This window comes from Peromyscus maniculatus, chromosome 15 (genome assembly GCF_049852395.1).
Source record: "Peromyscus maniculatus bairdii isolate BWxNUB_F1_BW_parent chromosome 15, HU_Pman_BW_mat_3.1, whole genome shotgun sequence".
Classification (NCBI taxonomy): domain Eukaryota; kingdom Metazoa; phylum Chordata; class Mammalia; order Rodentia; family Cricetidae; genus Peromyscus; species Peromyscus maniculatus.
Genome location: NC_134866.1, coordinates 46,022,058 through 46,043,069, shown reverse-complemented (window position 1 = coordinate 46,043,069; position 21,012 = coordinate 46,022,058). Strand labels below are relative to the sequence as shown.

General features: G+C 40.1%; 1 protein-coding gene across 15 annotated transcripts in view; it reads left to right on the top strand.

Moving 5' to 3' along the window:
* The window catches only part of Pde4d (phosphodiesterase 4D), a 1,451,136-nt gene that overhangs the window by 1,124,342 nt on the left and 305,782 nt on the right, over positions 1 to 21,012 (top strand). Inside the window, exon 1 of one of the 15 annotated variants that reach the window (XM_016000209.3) lies at positions 5,920 to 7,948. The exons of the other annotated variants lie outside the window; for them this stretch is intronic. Coding sequence (XP_015855695.2) covers positions 7,608 to 7,948 — 341 coding nt within the window. The 5' untranslated portion in view covers positions 5,920 to 7,607. Of the gene's footprint in view, positions 1 to 5,919; positions 7,949 to 21,012 lie in introns of those variants that run through there. 15 annotated transcript variants of the gene reach the window in all.

Here is a 21,012-nt window from a genome sequence, read left to right as displayed (position 1 = left end):
TTCCAATCACGTCTGCGAGCTCTTCACATTGGTGGAGACGGACCTGGTTTCCCCCCTGAGTCTTGTGATGCCTTACGATCATGACCCGCATTTCTAACTACTCAGAAGACACCAAGCTGACTTGAACAATGGGAGCACAAGACAGGATTGCTAAAAACATTAGACATTAAATGTGGGTTTTTTTAATTTCTTAAAAAAAAAGAATCACGTGTTTATAATTAGCCTAACATTTATACCACATTCACATAAAATATAATAAAAGTCAAGGAAATATTGCATCTACAGAAAGCACAATAATTCTCAGTTATTGAAATGTCCCTTACTGTATGAATTTTAGGGGTTATTTTGTACAATATCAGCAACTGGAAAATTCCCACTCATCCACTACCCAGTACTTGACTGACTCAATATTTACCAAGAACTTTCCTGTATCACACAGTTCAGAAAGAATTTTACCTAAAAAAAAAAAACAAAAAAAAAAACCTGGAATCAAATCACAGAGTAGCAGTTTTTATCACTTAGGAAGATATTAATGTTTAAAATTTATAATCTTTTAGTGTATTTTTAACATTTAATTGATTTATTTTTGTAAGTAAAATTTAAGAACTCACTTTTTGTTTTATACTTTGCAATACATGGCGGTGGCGGGGGGGGGGGGGGGGGGGCGGGGGCGGGACATTATCTTTGCCTGTATAAGTACAGCCTTTAAAATGGACTCTATAAGAAAGGATGGAAAATTATAAGTTATGTTCAACATAAGGTAAAATCCACAAGTATTATTAATTTGATGTTCTCTTAGTTACTTTTAAATTGTGATAAGACGCCATGACCAAAACAAAACTCTGAACCTTTCCTACTGCCTCATTAGTGGCCTGATTGTGTCAAGGTCTGCTGTAAATCTCTTGAGTGGTTTTGAGAGAAAGCTAGAAAACACTCCTCTGAGTTTTGTTTGTCCTGTGATGAAATAAAAAACCAATTAGCATGGATTTTTATATATATAGTATGATTATATTTGACTCTAAATCAGATGTTCAGATTTCCTTTTGAGCCTTTGGGGAATTGCAACCATTGGCTACATGGATGAAAAAAGGATTTCTATTTCTCTCCCATGTTGAAAGTGCAGAACTATGAGGAGTTCACACAGGCTGATGCTGGCACTCTTCAGCTGTCCCTCACTAAGCCCCCTCTTCCCCAGCCCCTGAGGCTCCTCACATTTGGGTCCACCCAGTCTTTACCTTCAGCTTCAGTACCACCCCAAGCCCCCAGTCCTTCCCCAGGATTTAGGAATTTAAAGAGCATTTGCCAGTGAAAGAAAAGCCATGATCTAGAAATAAACAGAATGCACTTGTACTCATGCACCTGTCATATATTGACATTACAATAGCAGAAACTTAACTAAGCTCTCAGAGTCTCAGTTTCCCCATCTACGAAGTGTTGATAATAATGGCCAGCTCAACTGTCCAGCTATGTAAGATCAGGTAACTGATGCACAGGATGTCTGGTTCTTCCCTTGTGAAAACCTAAAGCTTCCTCCATGATTTAATGCTCCTTCAGGAGGAGCCTGGTCCCATTCATTTTCTTTTCTTTTTTTTTTTTTTTTTTTTTTTTTTTTTTTTTTTTTTTTTTTTTTTTTTTTTGTTGGTTACTCTCTAGGCACAATAGACGTTAGGTTTTATAGTGAAAGGGACCTCAATTTTAACCGTCTATCTGCTACCTGTTAGCTTTATGTTCACAGAAACAAATTACTCAAACTTCATGAGCCTCTATTACCTCAGTGACAAAATAGGATAAAAGCCCAGAAATTGATTATTAGGAGTTATATAATGTACATCATGTTCTTATTGCAAAATAAGCAGCAATTAGTTATTGAAACCACGATGATAGAAAGAGAAACCAGAGAAAAGCATTCTGACATTCTGGTGATGTTTGTATACCACTTAATCAATGCCCAAGATGGATCAGAGTGAAGAGGGGTCAGCAATTAGAGATCAAGAATAGGAGGGTTATGACCATTGGCTTTATAAGTAGTGTCATGGAAAGAAGTCATGTCACCAAAACTGAACACATGGGATTGTTGTTATTTACAGACTGCTGGTATTTGAATTCTTTCTGTCTTACTCCTGAGGGAGCAATTTTGCAGCCTGGTAATTCCAAAATTATCTTCTCTTGTTTATTAATATGGCTCTAAAAAGGGAGAAAGCCATTTCTGGACTATTTTATGTGTAGTCAACTGAGAAGCAAAGTTGGATTCAGTGTTGCAAATGCTTTACTAATTAAACAACCCACCTTCAGATCCCGTATATTTTTCAAATAAAAAAAGAAAATGGGAATATTCCTTCATTTAAAGTATAGGATTTGAACAACTGGGAGAGATTCCATCAGCTAATTCTGGTAGTATATTTTACCTCTTTGGGTTTTTTTGTTGTTGTTGATTTTGGATTTTTTTGTTTTGTTTTTATTACATCTTTGTAAGTAAGACACAGAGGGTTTTAGTATTGCAAACAAAACATTAACCTTTTAAAACTTAATCACATACATCCTATTCTTACTTAAGGTAAAAAAGATAAAAAGTAGAGAAACAAATTACCCATCAGGGCTAAAGCTTGGTGCCTAAAAAAGATCAAACAGTACTTTGCTCATGAAGTAACCATTTTTAAAGGACATTTTCAAAAAATGAAAATGCTTTTAACAGGCTAAAAGTACATTCACTCCTCTCCTAAAAGCTTACATTGTTAATGGCAGTACCTGGTGTGCATGCACGTGTGTGTGTGTGTGTGTGTGTGTGTGTGTGTGTGTGTGTTTACGACACTTTTATACAAATTACCATTTTGTTCCTCTCAAAAACTCTGCAAAGGCCCTTTGATGTATTAGGCATGTGGATGTGTTAGGCATGTGGATGTGTTAGCCATTGAAACTCAGCAAGATCATGTGACATATATGTGTATCACTGTAGCTCTAATGTCAATTTCCCTGAACTTCCCCTTCCCTGAGGGTTACAGCAGTTTGGTTGTAATAGTGATGGTGATCTTTCTGACTTCATTATTTTATTTTATTTTTTATTTTTCAGGAAAGGGAAGATAATTAAAGTTACATACACACACACACACACACACACACAGAGAGAGAGAGAGAGAGAGAGAGAGAGAGAGAGAGAGAGAGAGAGAGAGAGAGAGACAGAGAGAGAGAGAGAGAGAGAGAGAGAGAGAGCTCTTAACTGCTGAACTATATTTCCAGCCCTTCTTCCAACCCTATTTAAATATTTAGGAGTTCCAGTGCCTTAACATCAAAGGCTTGTTCTAATTATCTTTTAAATTCCTAAATCATTTCTATATATACTTCATTATAGAAGAGGAGCTTAAGTGAAGTATTTGATCCACAATCCACAGTGGAATTAATCCTTTATTCTTATATTTAAGCATTTCTTTTGCTTATTGTTTTACATCATGTCCTATTGACCTCCACATTTCAATGGCAAGTTATTTATTTGCATCCTGGGACATATAAGAGAATAGGATATATTTACAGCCAATTAAAATACAGACCATGCTCTTCTAATGCTCTCAACTGCATTCCAACACATATAATAATTGGTCCCCATTTCATAACATGGAATTATTGACCTGTAAATCAACTAAACTCACATAAGGCTTGGAATGAATATAGTTTATATCTGTAAATGAAAGTGAAGTGCTTGCTACAAAATAATGCTAAGATTTTCTTTGAATTGCAAAACTTCCATTTATAGAAATAAACAATCATTGATTATCACAAGCAATTAATGTAATAAAGCCTCTTATAAACCACAATAACTGGCCTTGAATAGACATTAGTTTCAATAAATGTACCAGAGGACTGTTGAATTTCCTTTTGTTACATGCCTTTGCAATTGATCGCTCTGAAAATGCTCTTTTTATGATTTTATGTTTTAATTAAGGTATAATGAAATCACTTCTCCCCTTACCTTTGCTCCTTCTCCTCCCATAACTCCTTCCTGTAGCCACTCCCTTGGTCCCCTCACTGCCCCCCCCATTCCTTCTCAACCTGATGGCCTCTCTTTTTCTTTGCTGTTGCATACATAAAAATGCATAAACACATAACATAACCCGCTGAGTGCCAAGTCTTTCCTTTTCTCCTATGTGTTTGTGATCTCAGAGCTCACCACTTTGCATTGGATAGCTGATTAAGAAGTTCATCTCAGGGAGGCTAATTTCGCCCCTGGCAGGAGTCATTATTTGCCCATAGTTCTTTGACTAGGGCTGGAACACCCTGACCCCCACCCCACCAAGAGATTTCCCCCCTTCTACATGAACACAACTGTTGCTATTGTCAGTGTTCAGGTCTTGAAAATCCAAATATTACAATACTGCCCTCATCAGAGGTAGCTGATAGTTATATAGCTAATGTTCACTGCTTTAACGTCTAGCTTGGAGTCTTTGACCAACAGCTATTTCAAAACAAAGCATTATCCTGAAACCCCTTTATCTGACTGCTCTGGCTTCCGGAGGCAATATGTTTCAACATAGCACAGCCCCACGAATGTAGCTCTCTTTCTCTGGTCTTCTTCACATCCCCTAGTCCTCTCTTGTCCTGTTCCCTCATAAGGACTACATATGTAAGTAAATGAATTCGAGTGTGCTCCCATTTAAATTCTTCCACATTTATACCCGTGAGTCTTGATTTCACTTAGGGTGGCTGGCTCCTATAAAAGAAGTCCTGAGTTTCTGGGTCAGACACCAAAACCCAAATCTGTCATTCCCAGCATGAAATTTTGGAACAAAACTGGGGAAACTATTCAAGAGACCAAAAAGGAAAAAAAAAAAACCAACAAAAAAAAAATGCCTTATTTGGAATACTGCAGAACAGTAGGTTTAGGTTGCTGTAGGAGGTGGGTATGTAGAGGAGATTTGGGGCAGGTAGAACTCATGTAGATAACAATTGTATCTTCTATGTATTGAGATGACTTTAATCTTTAGGTAGATTTTTGTGGGGTTTTTTTTGAGAATGTCATACATGAGTACTGTATGTAACAATAAGAATTAAGGAAGAAAATGCTAAATTCAGTCAACTATATAAAATTTTCTACTTTCTTTCTACCCTTACACATATGAAGTGAAAGTTGTAAGTTGCTGGAAAGAGTAGAAACACAGTCAAGGTATGGTCTAGAAAACATTCTCTTTGTTGTGGCTTAAGATTCCAATTGCCCAAATTCTCACGTCATTAGAGTAATGGCCAGTCCCTAAAAACAATATTGAAATTTGCATCTTAAAATATAAATTTAAGAGTATGGTGGTGCATGTCTTTAACTCAGTACTTGGGAAGCAGGGCCTCTATGAAATCAAGAATAGCCTGATCTACACAGCAAGTTCCAGGCCAAGGCTTCATAGTGAATATGTTTGTGTGTGTGTGTGTGTGTGTGTGTGTGTGTGTGTGTGTGTGTGTGTGTGAGAGAGAGAGAGAGAGAGAGAGAGACAGACAGACAGACACACACACACACACACACACACACAGAAGTGTGTGTGAAAACGAAGAAAATAATTACTAGTGAAAATCTATTTGGGAGATTTGGTCTGGACTGAAAGATAGGGTTTATCTTTTGTAAATGAAATTATGGGGAAGAAAAATTGACCTCATGACTCTGTGGGTTAAAGTTCTTGTCACCAAGTCTGATGACGTGAGTTTAAAACCCACAACCCATATGGTGGAAAGAAAGAAAACCAACTTCCTCCTACCAGTTAGTCTCCGACATGTGTGTGCTGCACACACACACACCATGCATGTGCATAAATAAAATTTTTATTTTATTTTTAAAATTTTAAATTTTCATTGTATTTTTAAAATTATAAAAAGTAAAACTATCATAACAGGTGATATTTTGGGGCTCAGAAGCTTTCTGTAGGCACCACATACCAGTAATGCTGTTTCACCTCCAAAATGCAAAAACCTCCTGGAAGGAATAAGATTTCGATTTTTTTTGTGAGAGATGAAAATATCAGCTCCGCTGGGATTCTTCTGTTTCTGTGTGTTGTTCTTCCCCTTTTATACCCAGCCGCCTCTTCCCATGAGCCCTTCAGGACCCCTCCCTAACCTAGCAAGTCAACAAGCCTTCCTACACTGCCTTGCTTTAGTATCATACAAAGCCATTCTGCTAACCTAGTACCGTCTATGTGCTTCTACGTTAGGAGTGGGCCTGCACTGCCCAAAAGCTATCCCTAGATGGAGATGAGTGGATCTAATGGATCAATGTGAACAGAGTGTCAACTGTGAAATTTCACACACCAAAAAGACAGATGGCCTAGGGTTAGACACCTTCTTAGACTCCTAGGACCTGCCTTCCTAGTATGAAATAAAAATCCTTACCTGAAATGACAAAGGCCATTCGTTAATCAATAAAATAGTACAGGCTGATTCCAGAAGCGCTTGTTCAGATTGGAACTCCCAGGCTGTTGATATGCTAGGCAGCCATCTCTCATCTGCTCTCTTGGAGTGTGCAAGTCAGGTAACAAAGGCATGCAACTGTCCAAACATTTTGTATTGCACATCTCCAAATATGTAGCTTTCTCAGAACCTCCCTACTGTGCCGGATGGTGTTGTAAAAGTAAGCACCTCATTTAATGTCTTAATATCTTAGTCGGACATGGACGAGAACATTTTGGTCTAGAAGAATGGGTGTTAGGGGTCCTGAAATTTATCAGACATAGAGATGGTTCCTTAGGGTAACTGGTCAATTTTGTCCAGCTGGGAAGGGGTTAACCTCTTTGCAGAGTTCTCCAAGCTTCTCTAATCTTATCCTGGACAAGTGGAGCTCTGCCTTGGTTTACAATAGAGGTCACAGGCAGGGCAGTGCTTGGACAGGGACTGATGGAATTATGCTGTGTTGTCAACATTAAATACCACTGGCTTGTGAGAGGTGATGACGACACCAGGGTCCCTGGACTCCTTGAGTACATCTTTTAATCTGTCTCCCTGCTGCGTGCTGGACTCGTCAACCATTCAACTGAACCCTATTCCGCTTTCACCGCTTATGTGTCTTAAAGGAAAGCTGTTTTAAGGGATTTGTGCAAGATTGAAGAACTGTTTCTAGGGAACAGAAAACAAACAAGACATTGATCTCTGTTGTCAAAGTCACTTACAACTCACTCTGCAAGGTGACACGGTGCCATCTCTTTGAGGGAAAAGCTGCCAGAGGCGCCGAAAGTGATCTGCCTGTTTTCTTCCCACTCTGACTGACTGACAGGGAGGTGGTGGCTTTTAACAGTTGCTAAGTCCTCGTGGAAGCCTTGCTAATAGTGACATTCATCCATGTATCTAAGAGGATTTGGAAGAAGGAAGATGATTTTTGGTAGTTAACTTTGAAATGTAATACTCCTTGTCAAGTTTCTCAGTCATGGATTCGTGTTTCCTTTTTTCTATAATGACACCCTCTGGCCACTACTTTTTAACATTCACGCTTAATATAAAGTAGACCCGTTTGAATCATACCTACCAGTTGGTGTGTCTGCAGGTGTATGTGGGTGATACGCTTTTCAGGAGTTGCATGGGGCTGGGCTATTTAATCCGGGCTCTATTTAAAAAGCACATTTTTCAAGGGAGTGGTTCTCACATTAATAATGAGAGAAAGTCTGGGTGAAGCAAGCTCTGTCGCAAAGGGCAAGTGTCACACAGCAGGAAGTGTTGGCCTCCCTTTCCAGCCCTGCCTCAGCCAGCCTGCCACCTCTCTGTCAGCGCATACCACCATACTGAAGAAATGCCCTCATTCAGCCACAAGTGCCTCTTGCAGCTTGGAGGGCCCTCCCGCCCCAGGGTCCTGTACTAGCTCTGACGCTCAACTGTTCCGGTGGATCTTGGCACCCTCTTTACAAATGGCTTTTGTTTGGGATCCACTGGGAGTCACAGTGCCAGGACCATCTCCAAGAACTAGAACCAGGCTGCGTTTCTCGAAGTCCTACAGGTATCGCAATTTCCTTTTTGTAGCAGGGGAGGTATTTTCATCGGCTTGTAGGTCCCTTGCAAGTACGCTTTGTGGATCTACCTAATTCACAAGGTTGGTGTAATTGTCAGCGTTTGAAATAGGAGCTGAGTTATTGTAAACATTCGAAATAGTCAGGGGTGTGTGGGAACCTCCTGAAGTCCTCAGAGGAAGTTGCCTAACTTGCAGACCTCATTCTGAGAATAGAGGTAAACTTTGCAAAGGGTCTCAGTTCCAGTACTCAGATCTAGATCTAATTTGCCTGCTCAGTTACTGTCTTTGAAAAACGGCCTTGCTAAGCTGTAAGATAATTCTTCAGCTACCGAGAACAATGTCTGATTTAATGAAATCAGCAAAGAACAGCCACAAAACCACAGAAGTGTAATTCACAGGTTAAGACCCACATTGAAATGCTGAAGCTAACCCTGTCTGTGGTCCCCATGGTGATTCACACGTTAAAACGAGTCCCACAGAATGAGATAACATACATTCCAAGTTAATATTTTGTTTACTCTTGTATTTCTAATGATTTCTCTGGAAATTGTATGAAAATGCTCAACTACATGCCCACTACAAATTGTCAACTTTGTTCTACAGCAAAGGTTAGTTAATTTTAACCAAATACCTGGCAGTACTGCTGGAAGCCAATGCAGCAGCAGTAAACAAAAGTGAAATTGTTTGCATAATCTTAAGAATGGGTCTTTGTTATGTAGGTCAACTACAACAAATTTTAAAAGTGCCAAGCTTATATAGAAGTATGCACTATTTTTGAGTTAAATCATGTTCTAAGTTGTCTATAGAAAAAACATTTTAAGTTTGGATTAAAATATTAATGGCTTATTTGCTTAAAACCAGAAAGGACCAAGAATTTTTTTTTTAATTAAACTATAAAAGTCAGAGAAAGCAAATCACGAAGATCTAATACTAAATCTGTAGGCAATTATTGACAAGAGATAAAGGGGTCCCCAGCAAAATGTGTAGGTAGTGCTTTCACTAACTTCAGTAAGAACAAACAAACAAGCAAGCAAGCATTTATGTTAATGATGTTAATTTATTAAGACATTTGCTTGAGTGTTCTAAATCATGCGCCCATGAAACTCTGTGTCAAGGAGTATGATTTGCTTGCTTACTATTGGCATGCTACACCTAGTTATGTGTCATCTCATGCTCAGAACTCATCACCACACAGTCTCAAACATTATTGTGCATGTGTCCAAGACATGTGGTGTCTAGATTTTTCTCACCATTCAGATCTGAAAGCAAGCTCTTTGGTACCATCGATGTCTACCTGCTGAGTAGATAGAATGGGAGAAAGCTGTGACTCAGTAAACTGAAGAATCTGAGATACCTTTTTAAAAAATGGAGAGTTGAAATTGTACTTGATTTACCAATAATTTATGAAATGTGCCCTCCCCCTTTTTTTCTATCAAAGATATAGGCATTTCCTTGGTCAAGCTCTGGTCCTTTCCAAATATGTGTCCTGGTATTAGTGAAGAAGGATTCTCCATCATCTGTGTGCCACAGTTTAATTATTGCATGCTTTATTTGTAATAAATTGAAGGTTGAAGATAGTGTCTCTGATAGCCATCTAGGGCCAGTCCCTCTGGAAAACCTGAACAACTTCACCACTCATTTATTTTTCTCTTGATTTGAACGAATTCCTAGCATAATGACAAATTAAACTTTTATACATACTGTGTTCACTGTTGGGGGTCCTGCATCACCGTCTCAGCTGGAATGCAAACACTTTGGAGTCAAGAGACTTCTGTAGGTCGGATGTCGCTATGATTTCTTACCTGGTGTCACTGGCTACTGTCTGTCTGTAACCTACTCTTCTCTTTCAACCTACACTTATGCTTATGCCTTTCACAAATCAAACTGAGTGGAGGGTCAAGGAGATGGGAATGTAGTTGGCTACCCCCAGAGTCATTTCAGCTCCCCAAAAGATTGTGCATGCAGCCACAGTGACACATGATATCCTTACATACATATCCTTACATTCATATATCCTTACATTTGAAGCAGACTGTACACTATAAGTCATTGTAAATCTGCAGAGGTATACACACACACACACACACACACACACACACACACACACACACACACGTGTGTGTGTGTGTGCATATGTATTTACATGTTGCAATTATCTTCTGATTGCATAGCATTCCTGGAAATCAAAGCAATAAACCATTTATTGAAAACATTTAAAACTTTCTTTAACTTCAAAACACTTCATGAATTTTCTGCTTTTCTTTTTAACATACACTATCCTTTAAAACATGACAAAAACAAGGTTCTCTTGGCCTTTAAGAGGTGTTGGATATGATTCCACTATTGAAGCAATTGAAGGACCTGGCCATTAGCCAGTATTTCTTCATTAGATTTCTCCCATGTAAGATTATTTCCCCAGGGAACATTATTTATATATGTATATTTATATATTGTAATAATTCTCAAATGTGCCTAGCATAGTGTGACTTTTTGCCTTGAATATCGAATGGATATTAATAGATGATGCAGGTGAAACACAGCATTACACTCAAATGCATTTCTTTGACTGAGTTTCTGCTCCATGATGGCATGCAGGCTATAGGAGAGGAAAATCTGTGAGATACAAAATTCAGCTCACGGGTCTGATTTGTCCAAGGGCTGGAACGTGTGGTGAGTCTGGTAGCCCTTGAAAAATAAACCCTTAGATAATCATACAGATTATACAAAATAGACAAATTTGATTTTCAGTAGTGATAAGTCTTTGGCGAGCAAAATACATTTTTTGGGAAAAGCACAAAATATTCACAGATAGCTTTTGAAAGTGAGTTTGATTCCATATAAAAGGAGAAAAGTGACGTGTCGGCTCAGGAGCTAAAGCTGAAGGATTTCTGTCCTGCCAACCCTCATGGAGGGAGGAGAGACCTCTCAAATTTGTCCTCTGACCTCTCCATGTACACACTGACCTACACACACACACACACACACACACACACACACACACACACACACACCACATAAATACATAAATGTAATGAAAACATGCTTTTAATGGGGGAGATGGAAAGACAGTAGGGAAGAAGCATAGGCAGAAGGACACAGGAGTGGAAGAAGAAGGGAAGGAGGGAGGGAGGGAGGGAGGGAGGGAGGGAGGGAGGGAGGGAGGGAGGGAGGGAGAGAGGGAGGGAGGGAGGGAGGGAGGGAGGGAGCATGGGAGGGGGAGCAGAACAGGGGATTACATAATGACGACCTTTCCTCTCTGGATTCCGAATGGCGTGCCAAGGATGTTTAAAGCCATAGGCTCAGTATCAGCATCAGGGAGCTGCTTGCAAAGGTGACTTCTGTCTTCAAGGACATTCACTGATGGCCCTGTAGGTTGGGACCCACTTGTTTAAGACCCGCCTCGCTTAGAGAGGCCTCTCACACCTGTTTTGGAGAAGAGAGAAGAACATGTTAGATTTATGAAAATGATGTGAGCCATTTATTTGTGTGATTTAAAATTAGTGTCTTGGAAAATGGAGTAGGGAGGGGACCACGGTGTGAGGAGCTACAAATAAATCAAAGGGTAAGCTTTGGAACTCAGCAAACGCTAGCTAGAGAACACCTATTTTTGCTTTTAAAAATGTTAGTGTTGAAAATTACAGTACCGTTCAAGAGCATAGTGAATAAAAAGTTACAGTTCTAGAGACTGGCCTGTCTTCATGATCGCCCGAAGGGATCATAAAGTTTTCGTCTTCATGGCTTCTCAGAAACTGATGTTCACAAGGACATTTTACATGGTGGCCATGGGATAGGTACCATGCGAATAAAAATCTATGGAAAGAACAGCCATGCGTAGCACAGAGGTGACTGCAGGGCCACCCAGGTCTCTGCTGCAGAAAATGCCATCTGGCTGTCCTTTCCCCTGTCCCGATAGCAGTTGTGAGGTACCCTACAAAACTGAACTTCTCAGAAAACAGGGTGAACTCGATTTTGCCAATTGTTTCAACATTTTTTCTCTCCCCAGAGTTTTAGCAGAATTGCCAAGGCAATACTTTGTTGAACACATTGAGCGTACTAGAGCCTCTTGTCACAGGACTAGTAAATAAATATTTTACCACCACACAGTGGCACTGAGTGCTGCACACTGCCTAGGACACAGGTGGTCTTGAGTTATGAAAAGATCAAGTAATAATTGCTCAAGCAAGAAAACTTTAATGTCTGCAAGTACCCCCTTGGACTCTGACAAGAGGGCTCCGATCTGCCTTTTGGAACTGTGGGTTTCACAATGAGTGAAGCTCTTAGGAAAGTACATGGTCTGCGGCTCCTCTCTGCCTCTTACTATACCTAAGCAATAGACAGGAATCAATGACCATAGAATCAAGATTGTCAGTGTCTGCCTGGAAACATTGGCCGGATTCCTTCACTTAGGAAGGGAGTGAATGCTACCAGCCAGTCAGTAGATTTGGAGTGTCACTTTCCACAGCCAAGGAGCAGCTACCATATGGCATTTCTTTAGTTCTGCAAATGTCTCAGGTTGTTTCTATTGTTTCTAGTGATCGCTGGACCACCTCATTTTATTCCTTAGAGTTAAGTGAAAGGGATGGGTACAATTGCTATCAAATAGTAAAGGGAGAATGGGGGATTTGGAAACCAAAGACCATGTATAAAAAGTCAAGTAGTCAGGATCAAGAACAATAGAAGCTAAATAGAGTGTGATGGTGCAGGACTTTAATCCCAGCACTCGGGAGGCAGAGCTGTGAATTCAAGGTCAGCCTGGTCTACAGAGCTTATTCCAGGACTGCCAGGGCTACACAGAGAAACCCTGTCTTAAGGGAAGAAAGAAGAACGGGAGCTCAATTTATAGCAGGTGCTTACCCTGTTCCCAGAGGTGTACACCATCTCATACACGTAGACCTACAAAACAACCTCAGGCAATGGATTCAGCAGCACTTTGCTTTTATGAATGATGGTAATAAAAGCTTGCCTAAGGATGAGCTCTGGCAGGCCCTCCTACAGCTCAGATACCTGAGAGGAAAAGGGGGAAGGAAGGAAGGAGGGAGGGAAGGAAGAGAGGGAGAGGGAGGGAGGGAGGGAGGGAGGGAGGGAGGGAGGGAGGGAGGAAGGGAGGAAGGGAGGAAGGGAGGAAGGGAGGAAGGGAGGGAGGGAGGGAGGGAGGGAATGATGCTGTGTTTTTATGTGGTCCATTTCTTCCCTGAGCATTTTTTTTTCTTCACTTCTTGGGCTTTCATCTGACTTTTTCATCTGACAAAAAAAATAAATAAATAAAATAAAATAAAATAAATAAAAAACTAGTCAAAATTTTGTTGCAAAAATGTTACTCCTTGGCCAGCTTCTCAATGACCAGGAAACTCACTTAGAGAGGCCAGCACCATCCTATGGCACGCATATCCATTCTGCTAGCACAATGCTGATCATTAAACTAATCTTTTCATTGTATCTTAAATTGTGAGTAATATTTGCTAAGCCAACAATGAAAAATCAGTCACGCATAGCTAACATTTATACCTAATAAATGTCAATATTACCAGTCATTGGCATTATGGCAAGGCATAACACGGACTAGGTGACTTGGGAGCCAAACAGCAAGCTTAAATGCCAGCTCCGCTGATTCCTCAGTTGGGCAGTTCTCCGGGCCTCCAGAAACCAATGCCATGTCTATAAATGGAAAATGAAAAACACCTACTTTATAAGGTCATTGTGCAGATTGAGTGAAAATATGTGGACAAAGACAGGCCTTCCTGCCACCTCTTTTATAACATTTTCCACACTTCCCTTGGCACTTCATTAATTTTGTGATGTCCCTTCTCAAATGTGTTTAGAGACTGGTCGCCATTCCTGAGACCACCTCTGGTCTCGGAATCCTCTAACTCAGCTGACTTAGAGACAGTATTCTCACAGACACTTGCGCGTGCACACAAGTTTACCTTGGAAGTCGAAAGAAGTTGGCTGGCACTGGAGCCGTAACGCTGAAGTTCAAATGTCCACATCCTTACCTCCAGACAGCTATTTAACATTAGAAAAATTGCCAAACTCCATGTACCTTGGTTTCCTCATCTGTAAAACAGAGCGTGGTGTGGACTGTGTTGCCTATGTAAAGTTCCTGGTCCATAAACAGCACTAAGGTAGCCGCTAACTATTATTAATTCTAGGATATAGGTCCTGCCTAACAATGAATTTTTTCTTGTTTATTCCTCTTGTGTATTCCGCTTCTGGGAAGGGCTTTTGGCACACACTCAATGTTTGGTATATGCATTGAATTAATGAAACTAATAGAAGGTATTTTCAGCCCCCTGCTAAGCATGGGGCATTCTGATTCTCTTTGTTGCCTTTATGGTAGAGAAGGATTAATAATGATGGGACCCGACTGTTCTCTTGGACAGATTAAGAACCTGTAGGCTGTGTCCTGTAAAAACCTTTGTCCCGTGTGTCAGCCCCATTCAGCCCAGAAATTGTCTACTTCAATGCCTTCAGTCACACACCCAGGGCAGATACTCAGGACTCACATGATAGTGCTGTGTACCCTAATTATTTAGAAGTAGTGAATGTTGAATAAATATTGCCATTTAAGTATACTTTATTTGATTCTAACTTTCTGTGGGTTTTTTTTTGTTTGTTTGTTTGGCTTTGGTTTTTTGTTTTGTTTTTTGAGACAGGGTTTATTTGAGATGCCCTAGATGTCCTGGAACTCGCTCTGAAGACCAGGCTGGCCTTGAACTCACAGAGCGCCACCTGCCTCTGCCTTCTGAGTGCTGGGATTAAAGGCATGCACCACCACTGCCCAGATACTTTCTGTAATTTTTAATAGTTGCTGAATATACTAACATAAATATTCCTTAAATGTAATGGCTCTCAGCAACTGTGACAGAGCACTTTAGCACACCTTTATGCCTGATATATTGTTAGCCCTTGAAAACATTCACCTTACAATAGTGTTACAGCAAGGGGTTAAAATGGATGAGGTCTCTACAGAAAAATTAACATATTAACAATAAGGAAAGAAACAGAATCGAAACAGGAGGTTTTGCTTGAGAAAGTCAGTAAAGCCTTCATCAAGAAAGTGATCACTTATTTAATTATTAATCAAACCATCCATTGCATACATCCATGAACACATTTGCAGGTCTTGGCATCTAACCTGTGGCTCAGAATTCATTGCATAACAACAATGGAACCATGTGGAAACCAACCTCATTACTGACTTTGTTTTCAGCCAGATTGGACTGCAGCCTCATGAGTGAAGGAATATGCCTTTGCTTTTCCTTCACTGTGAAGCTACAAGGAGAAAGAGAAGGGAGAAGTGCAAAAGAAAGAGAAGGTGGGAGGGGAGACAGTTTCCTATATGCTTTTTGCTACTTTATTTCTTGTAACCTTCTGAAAGGTTCTCATGTGGAAATATTAAAGTAAAAATCTTGGAAGTTAAAATTTCACAGCAGCAGTGGAGCCCATAGTATTAGGGTTTGGGGCTTACTAGGTTTCTCTGCACATTTTTTTCTGCAAAACATAGGTGTCAGGGTGTAGGGTCAATGAAGTAATGCATTCTCCATTTTCCAAACTAATCATACAAATTAGGTATGGTCATGTGTGCCTTTAATCCCAGGACTTGGGAGGTGGAGGCAGGCAGATCTCTATGAGTTCCATGCCAGCCTGGTCTACACCGGACTATGTAGTGAGTCTTTGCATCAAGAAAAGAAAAAAAAGTAATCATACAAGTTTTAAATCTTGCATTAGAAGGAAGCTTGCCAGAGCAACCTTCTCTAACACATACATTTTCAGCATGGAGCCTGTAAATATTATCCTCTTAAGGCTTGCCACTTGATCCCTTTTGGCAATTAACTTGTCTTTAATTGATTTGTGGATTATCCACTGAACCATGCTATGCTTAAAGAATGCTGTGGTGTGCTTTGTTTATGTAGGAAAGCAAAATAGATTGACTGAGAGGAGAGGCTTAAGTCTATAAAATATTCTTGGTTTGGGGCACTCTTTTCTTTTTGCATCATAGCATTGTTTAGAAAGAGGATGAAAAATTAACTGAACCTGATCCATGTTTTCATCCAAAGGGAAGATTTATGTCCTGTTGAGCAGTCACATTAATTTGATGATGTAAGTGCATTCTCTAGTGAAAGGATGGTCACTTCAGGAGAGAGAAGACATAATAAAAGACAAAGACACCTTCCTGCCATCTCTGGGTAGACCTGACACAAAGTTTTCCTGGGCTGTTTGAGGAAGGCCTGCTGCTCACACCTGGTCACTAAGGGATGGAAATCTCCCCTTACTCATGCTCAGAGAACAGCTTTGTCTCATGTCTGACTGACAGTCCTTGGAAAATGATGAGATGATTTCCACCCCAACTCTGCTTCTTCATTCCCTGTTCAAACATTCGAGATGCCTTGACCATGGGTGGTAGAGATTGTGAGGGACCCTAACTCTGATGGAATCATGTGTGTCCTTTGGCTTCCCTTATGAAGAGGACAAGGGACCTTGTGCAACGGCTGGGTTATGCGCTGATTTCTGACATGCATGGGGAAAAGAAACACACAGTTTCTTTTCCCAAAGCAAATCTGTGTAGACTGAAACAACATGGGCATCAGCAAGATGCACTTTGTAAGAACCCTGAGAAGGAAATGGGGGAAATGACTGGTTAGGAAAGGAGAGTTTTTCATAAGCTCAATGTTTATATTACTTCTGATTTTTCTTTCTATAACGCATTTCGCTTGCTAAGTTTTGTGACCCTTCACTTTCTGTGAGATTAGTTGATATAAGATGCAACTGTGCCTCTATTGAGAAATATACCAGTTTTTGTTCACTTACACAAATAGCACCACACCCTAATCTAAACAAAGTAATATCTGCTCCCAAGGATGCCCCTTCAGGATCTGCTCTAGCCACCAAGAAGGTAACCGGTACCCTGACTTCTAATAGCATCAGTGCATGATGAGTGGTTTTGAACTCTACATGAAGGCTGAGGAGATGGATCAGGGCATAATGCATAAGCATGAGGGCCTGAGTTTCAGTCCTTAGCACCCATGTACACTGTTGGGCACGGTTGTGCTCACCCGTAGCCTACACACTGGAGGGGACATGGTGAATGGAGACAGGGAATCCCTGAAGCTCACTAGCCAGCCAGTGTAGGCAAAACTGAGAGCTCCAGATTCAGTGAGAGGCCCTGTATCAAAAAATAAGTTGAGAAAGTCATGAGGAAGACATCCAATGTCTCGCCTCCATGTATGCATACATGCGCGCATGAGCACACACACACACACACATACACACACACACACACACACACACACACACACACACACACACACACTCAAAATAAACTCTACATGAATGCAATTAGCTAACAACAACAAACTTCGAGGGTTTGGGCTTTTTCTTGTCCATTTTGTATCGGTGACTTTCTTCCACTTTGCTGTGCATGGTTTGTAGACTCTTCTAACTATAATGGTAGCCCATAAAAGCAGATCAAAGTAATTTGCTTATCCATCCTATTATTGGTAAATATTTGTGTAGACTGAAGTTTCTTGGTCCCACCCAGTCGCACCCAGGCAGCAGCTGTTTTTATAAAATAATCACTTAAGAGGCTTAATATTAATTACAAACTGTTTGGTCTATGGCTCAGGCATATGCTAGCTAGTTATTACATCTTGAATTAACCCATTTCTATTAATCTATATTTTGCCATGTGGCTGTGGTGTTACCGGTCTGCTGGCATCTTGCTCCTTGGGTGGCTGGATCATGTCTGCCCTGATTCCACCCTCTTCTCCTTATATCTCTCTTGGATTTCCCATATGGCTCTTATTCTGCCTTACCATGGGGCCAAAGCAGCTTTATTTATTAATCAGTGGGAGTAACATATATTCACTTCATACAGAAAGACCATCCCACAGCATATTTGTGCATTCCAGTTTGAAGCCACCGTGACTGGACCTGCAGCAAATAATTTAGAACCAATGTGCAGGCAGTTTGTATAGCTTTGTGTACATACACAGAAATAAAGTATATTCTGGAGGGTAGAATTTCTCAGTTGTAAGTCTTATGTGTGTTTCTTGACACTGACAAACAGGATGACAAAGTACCACAACTTTTTTATACTCCCCAAAGTAGTATTCTGGTTTTCTTCACACTCAACAAAGTATAGGCTATTTGGGTTTTCATTGTCAATGTGAGCATTTTGATGAATGAAGCTATTATGTTTTTCATTTACAGAGCTAAGTGTTCTGATATTTGCCCAGGAACAGCATGGGTAACAGTGATCCATTTATAGTTTATGTCTCTTCATAATGAATAGTACATTATTGACTAAAAATGACTATATTGAAAAGACTTGGTCGGATATACAAAAATAGAATTTTCCCTCTATTTGGCCCAGACTTAGGGCCGTTCTAGTTTCATTACTGTTGCTGTAATAATATACTCTGACAAAAACAAGCAACCTGAGGGAGAAAGGGTTTACTTTGGCTTATAGTTCCAGTTTGTAGTCCATCAATGTGAGAGGTCAAGGCAGGATCTCAAGCAGCTAGTTACATCACATCCAAGAATGAAGAGAATAAATGCATGCATGCCTACTCATGCTCAATGCTCTTTCAGTACTTATACAGGATTCCAAGCCCAGGGAACAGTGTCACCCATAGTAGGCAGGGTTTTTTCATGTCCATCAATATGCAGTTATGACAATTCCCACCAGACATGCCCACTGGCCAAACTAATCTCAACAGTCAGTCATTGAGGCTCTCTTCCCCAGTGATTCATTATTATGCCAGGTTGACTAAAGCTAACCATCACATGCCGTTTCAAGCTATAATAATATTTTTACATTGTGTCCAGATTAACTGCCTAATCCAACAAGAATCCTAATTAACCAAAATAGTGAAATTGTTTTATTTCTAGAATTTTGATCTCTGACTCCTAAGTCCTAGCTGTAACATCCTATGACCACATTAAGTCAGGATTTTACTTTTGTCTTGGAAAAGTTGCTTTAGACTTGATCTAAACCACCTCAATCCATTTGGACACATCAGCAAATACATGACTAATGTGTCATAATACTATAAATGGGTGTTGCTCTTCCAAATATTTTTATTCATGTATGCAAATCAGCTTTTCCTTTGTACTCTTTTTCCTTTCTTGATTTGTTATTGTCATTACTGACATTTCAGTGTCAAGATTCTGTTGGTCCTTCACCCTCCTGACTGTGTTATTTCCTCTACAGTTCATCATAACCCCACCAATGACCCCAGTCTGGCTTTAGCATTATCCATCAAGTAAAGCATGTTGACCCAGGCTCAGCTTATACCATACCAAATGTGATCATTAATTTCTAGGTGGTGTCTGCAGATGTCTAGATGTAACATGGATTGTTACTCCAGGTCCTTTTTCTGGAAGCTTTTAAAGTCTAGTCCTAATTTTAGCTAAGTGTGGTGATAAACACCTCTAATTCTAGCTCTTAGGGATAGAGACAGTGGACTAGGGCATGGAGGCGCCTAGCCAATTGTGAGCCACATAGAAAACCTGATGCCAAAAATATCAAACGTAGCCTTGTGGCTCTCTGATCCATGGTATATTGAGGATAAATAGAACATCAAGACAGCTTAAATGTATTCTAGAGGTTTTATCACAGAAAGCAATATATATTACTATTGACACACCAATTATTCAAAACATTCACTTTTTAAAGTATGTAATTCCTACAGGAGAAGCAAATTAGAAATGAGCTAATAATTCATTACATTATCTCTTAACTTCTCCCTTGGGAGGAGATCTGGGTGCTGGTGATATTGCACTTGATTTATTCCTTCAGGTTGCTCACAAATGAGGTTTTCCTACAAAGGTAATCTTCATGAGCAACATTCCTTGGTGTCTAATTTTCTAGGTTTAGTTCTAAGTCCTGTTAATTCCTTCTGGACACTCAGTTTGTTTCTACTCTTTTGTAAATGGTGATCTCAACAGCTAATGGTTTTCTCAGTGACAGCGGTGATGTGGCAAATTAAAATCCCACAGAATTGATTTCATTTATTTGTTTGTTTATTTACTATGAGACAGGTTCTCACTATGTGATTCCCCTGCCTCAGTCTCCTAAATGTTGGAGTTGCAGAATTGGTCTATTCCAACAGCTTCAGAGGGCTTATTGTCTAAGTTATGTCCCAGCCACTAAATTGTTTAGCAAAATGACTGAAGAAAAGCAGAATTGTCTCATCCTTGTCTCCAATTCCCCGTTGTCTTAGTATTGTCTTTGCCCGCAGCCCGGATGACAAGATTTGGAACACCTTAGTTTGAAAGAAAGGGGAGAGACTGAAAGGAGGCTCATTCTCTAAACAGACACTTAGCCTTGTATTCATTGAATGACTGATGTGGTCACTTGACACAGTGGACTTTGACCTCATGGGAAACTTAATCTGAGACTGTAGTGAGGAATGTGACCAACAGCCAATCAAAATGTTAGAAAACAGAGTAAACAAAAAGGCAAGGCGTGGTCACTGCAGGCTGTAGTTCTACTTTTGGAAGACTTCCTTTTAAATCATTTAAGGTACTTGATTACATATCTCCACTATATACTGTGGAGAACAGGATAGTTTATTAAGAATGCTGAATCCTGTGGTTTAGGCTGGTGTTTCTCAAACACGATCATGGGCATGGATCTCCCGGAAAGCTTGTTAAATTGCTGAGTTTGAGTAAGTAAATCTAAGTTAACCCCTGAGATGCCATGTTTTTTAAGTCTCCCTCTGATTCTGTATACAGAAACTATTTTAAGGAGTTTGTATTGAGAAGAGAAAATTCATATAAAACATACAGAAAAGAGGATGGCAGGGGAAAATGTGAGCGCTCTTTTTTGAGATGTTGATAATGAGGCCTCAGGGGTATCTGCTTCCACACAAAAAGACGAGTCAGATGAACTGTGGTTTTCTGTGAGTGATAAAGGCTACTAAAGAGCCCAGAGACAGCTAAAGAGTCTAAAAGACTGAGCCTGACTTCTGGTCCACCTAACAGATCTACAGCCATACATGTTGTCCTTCTGATAGACATCCTGTGCCACTTGAGATATGCTGGAGTTT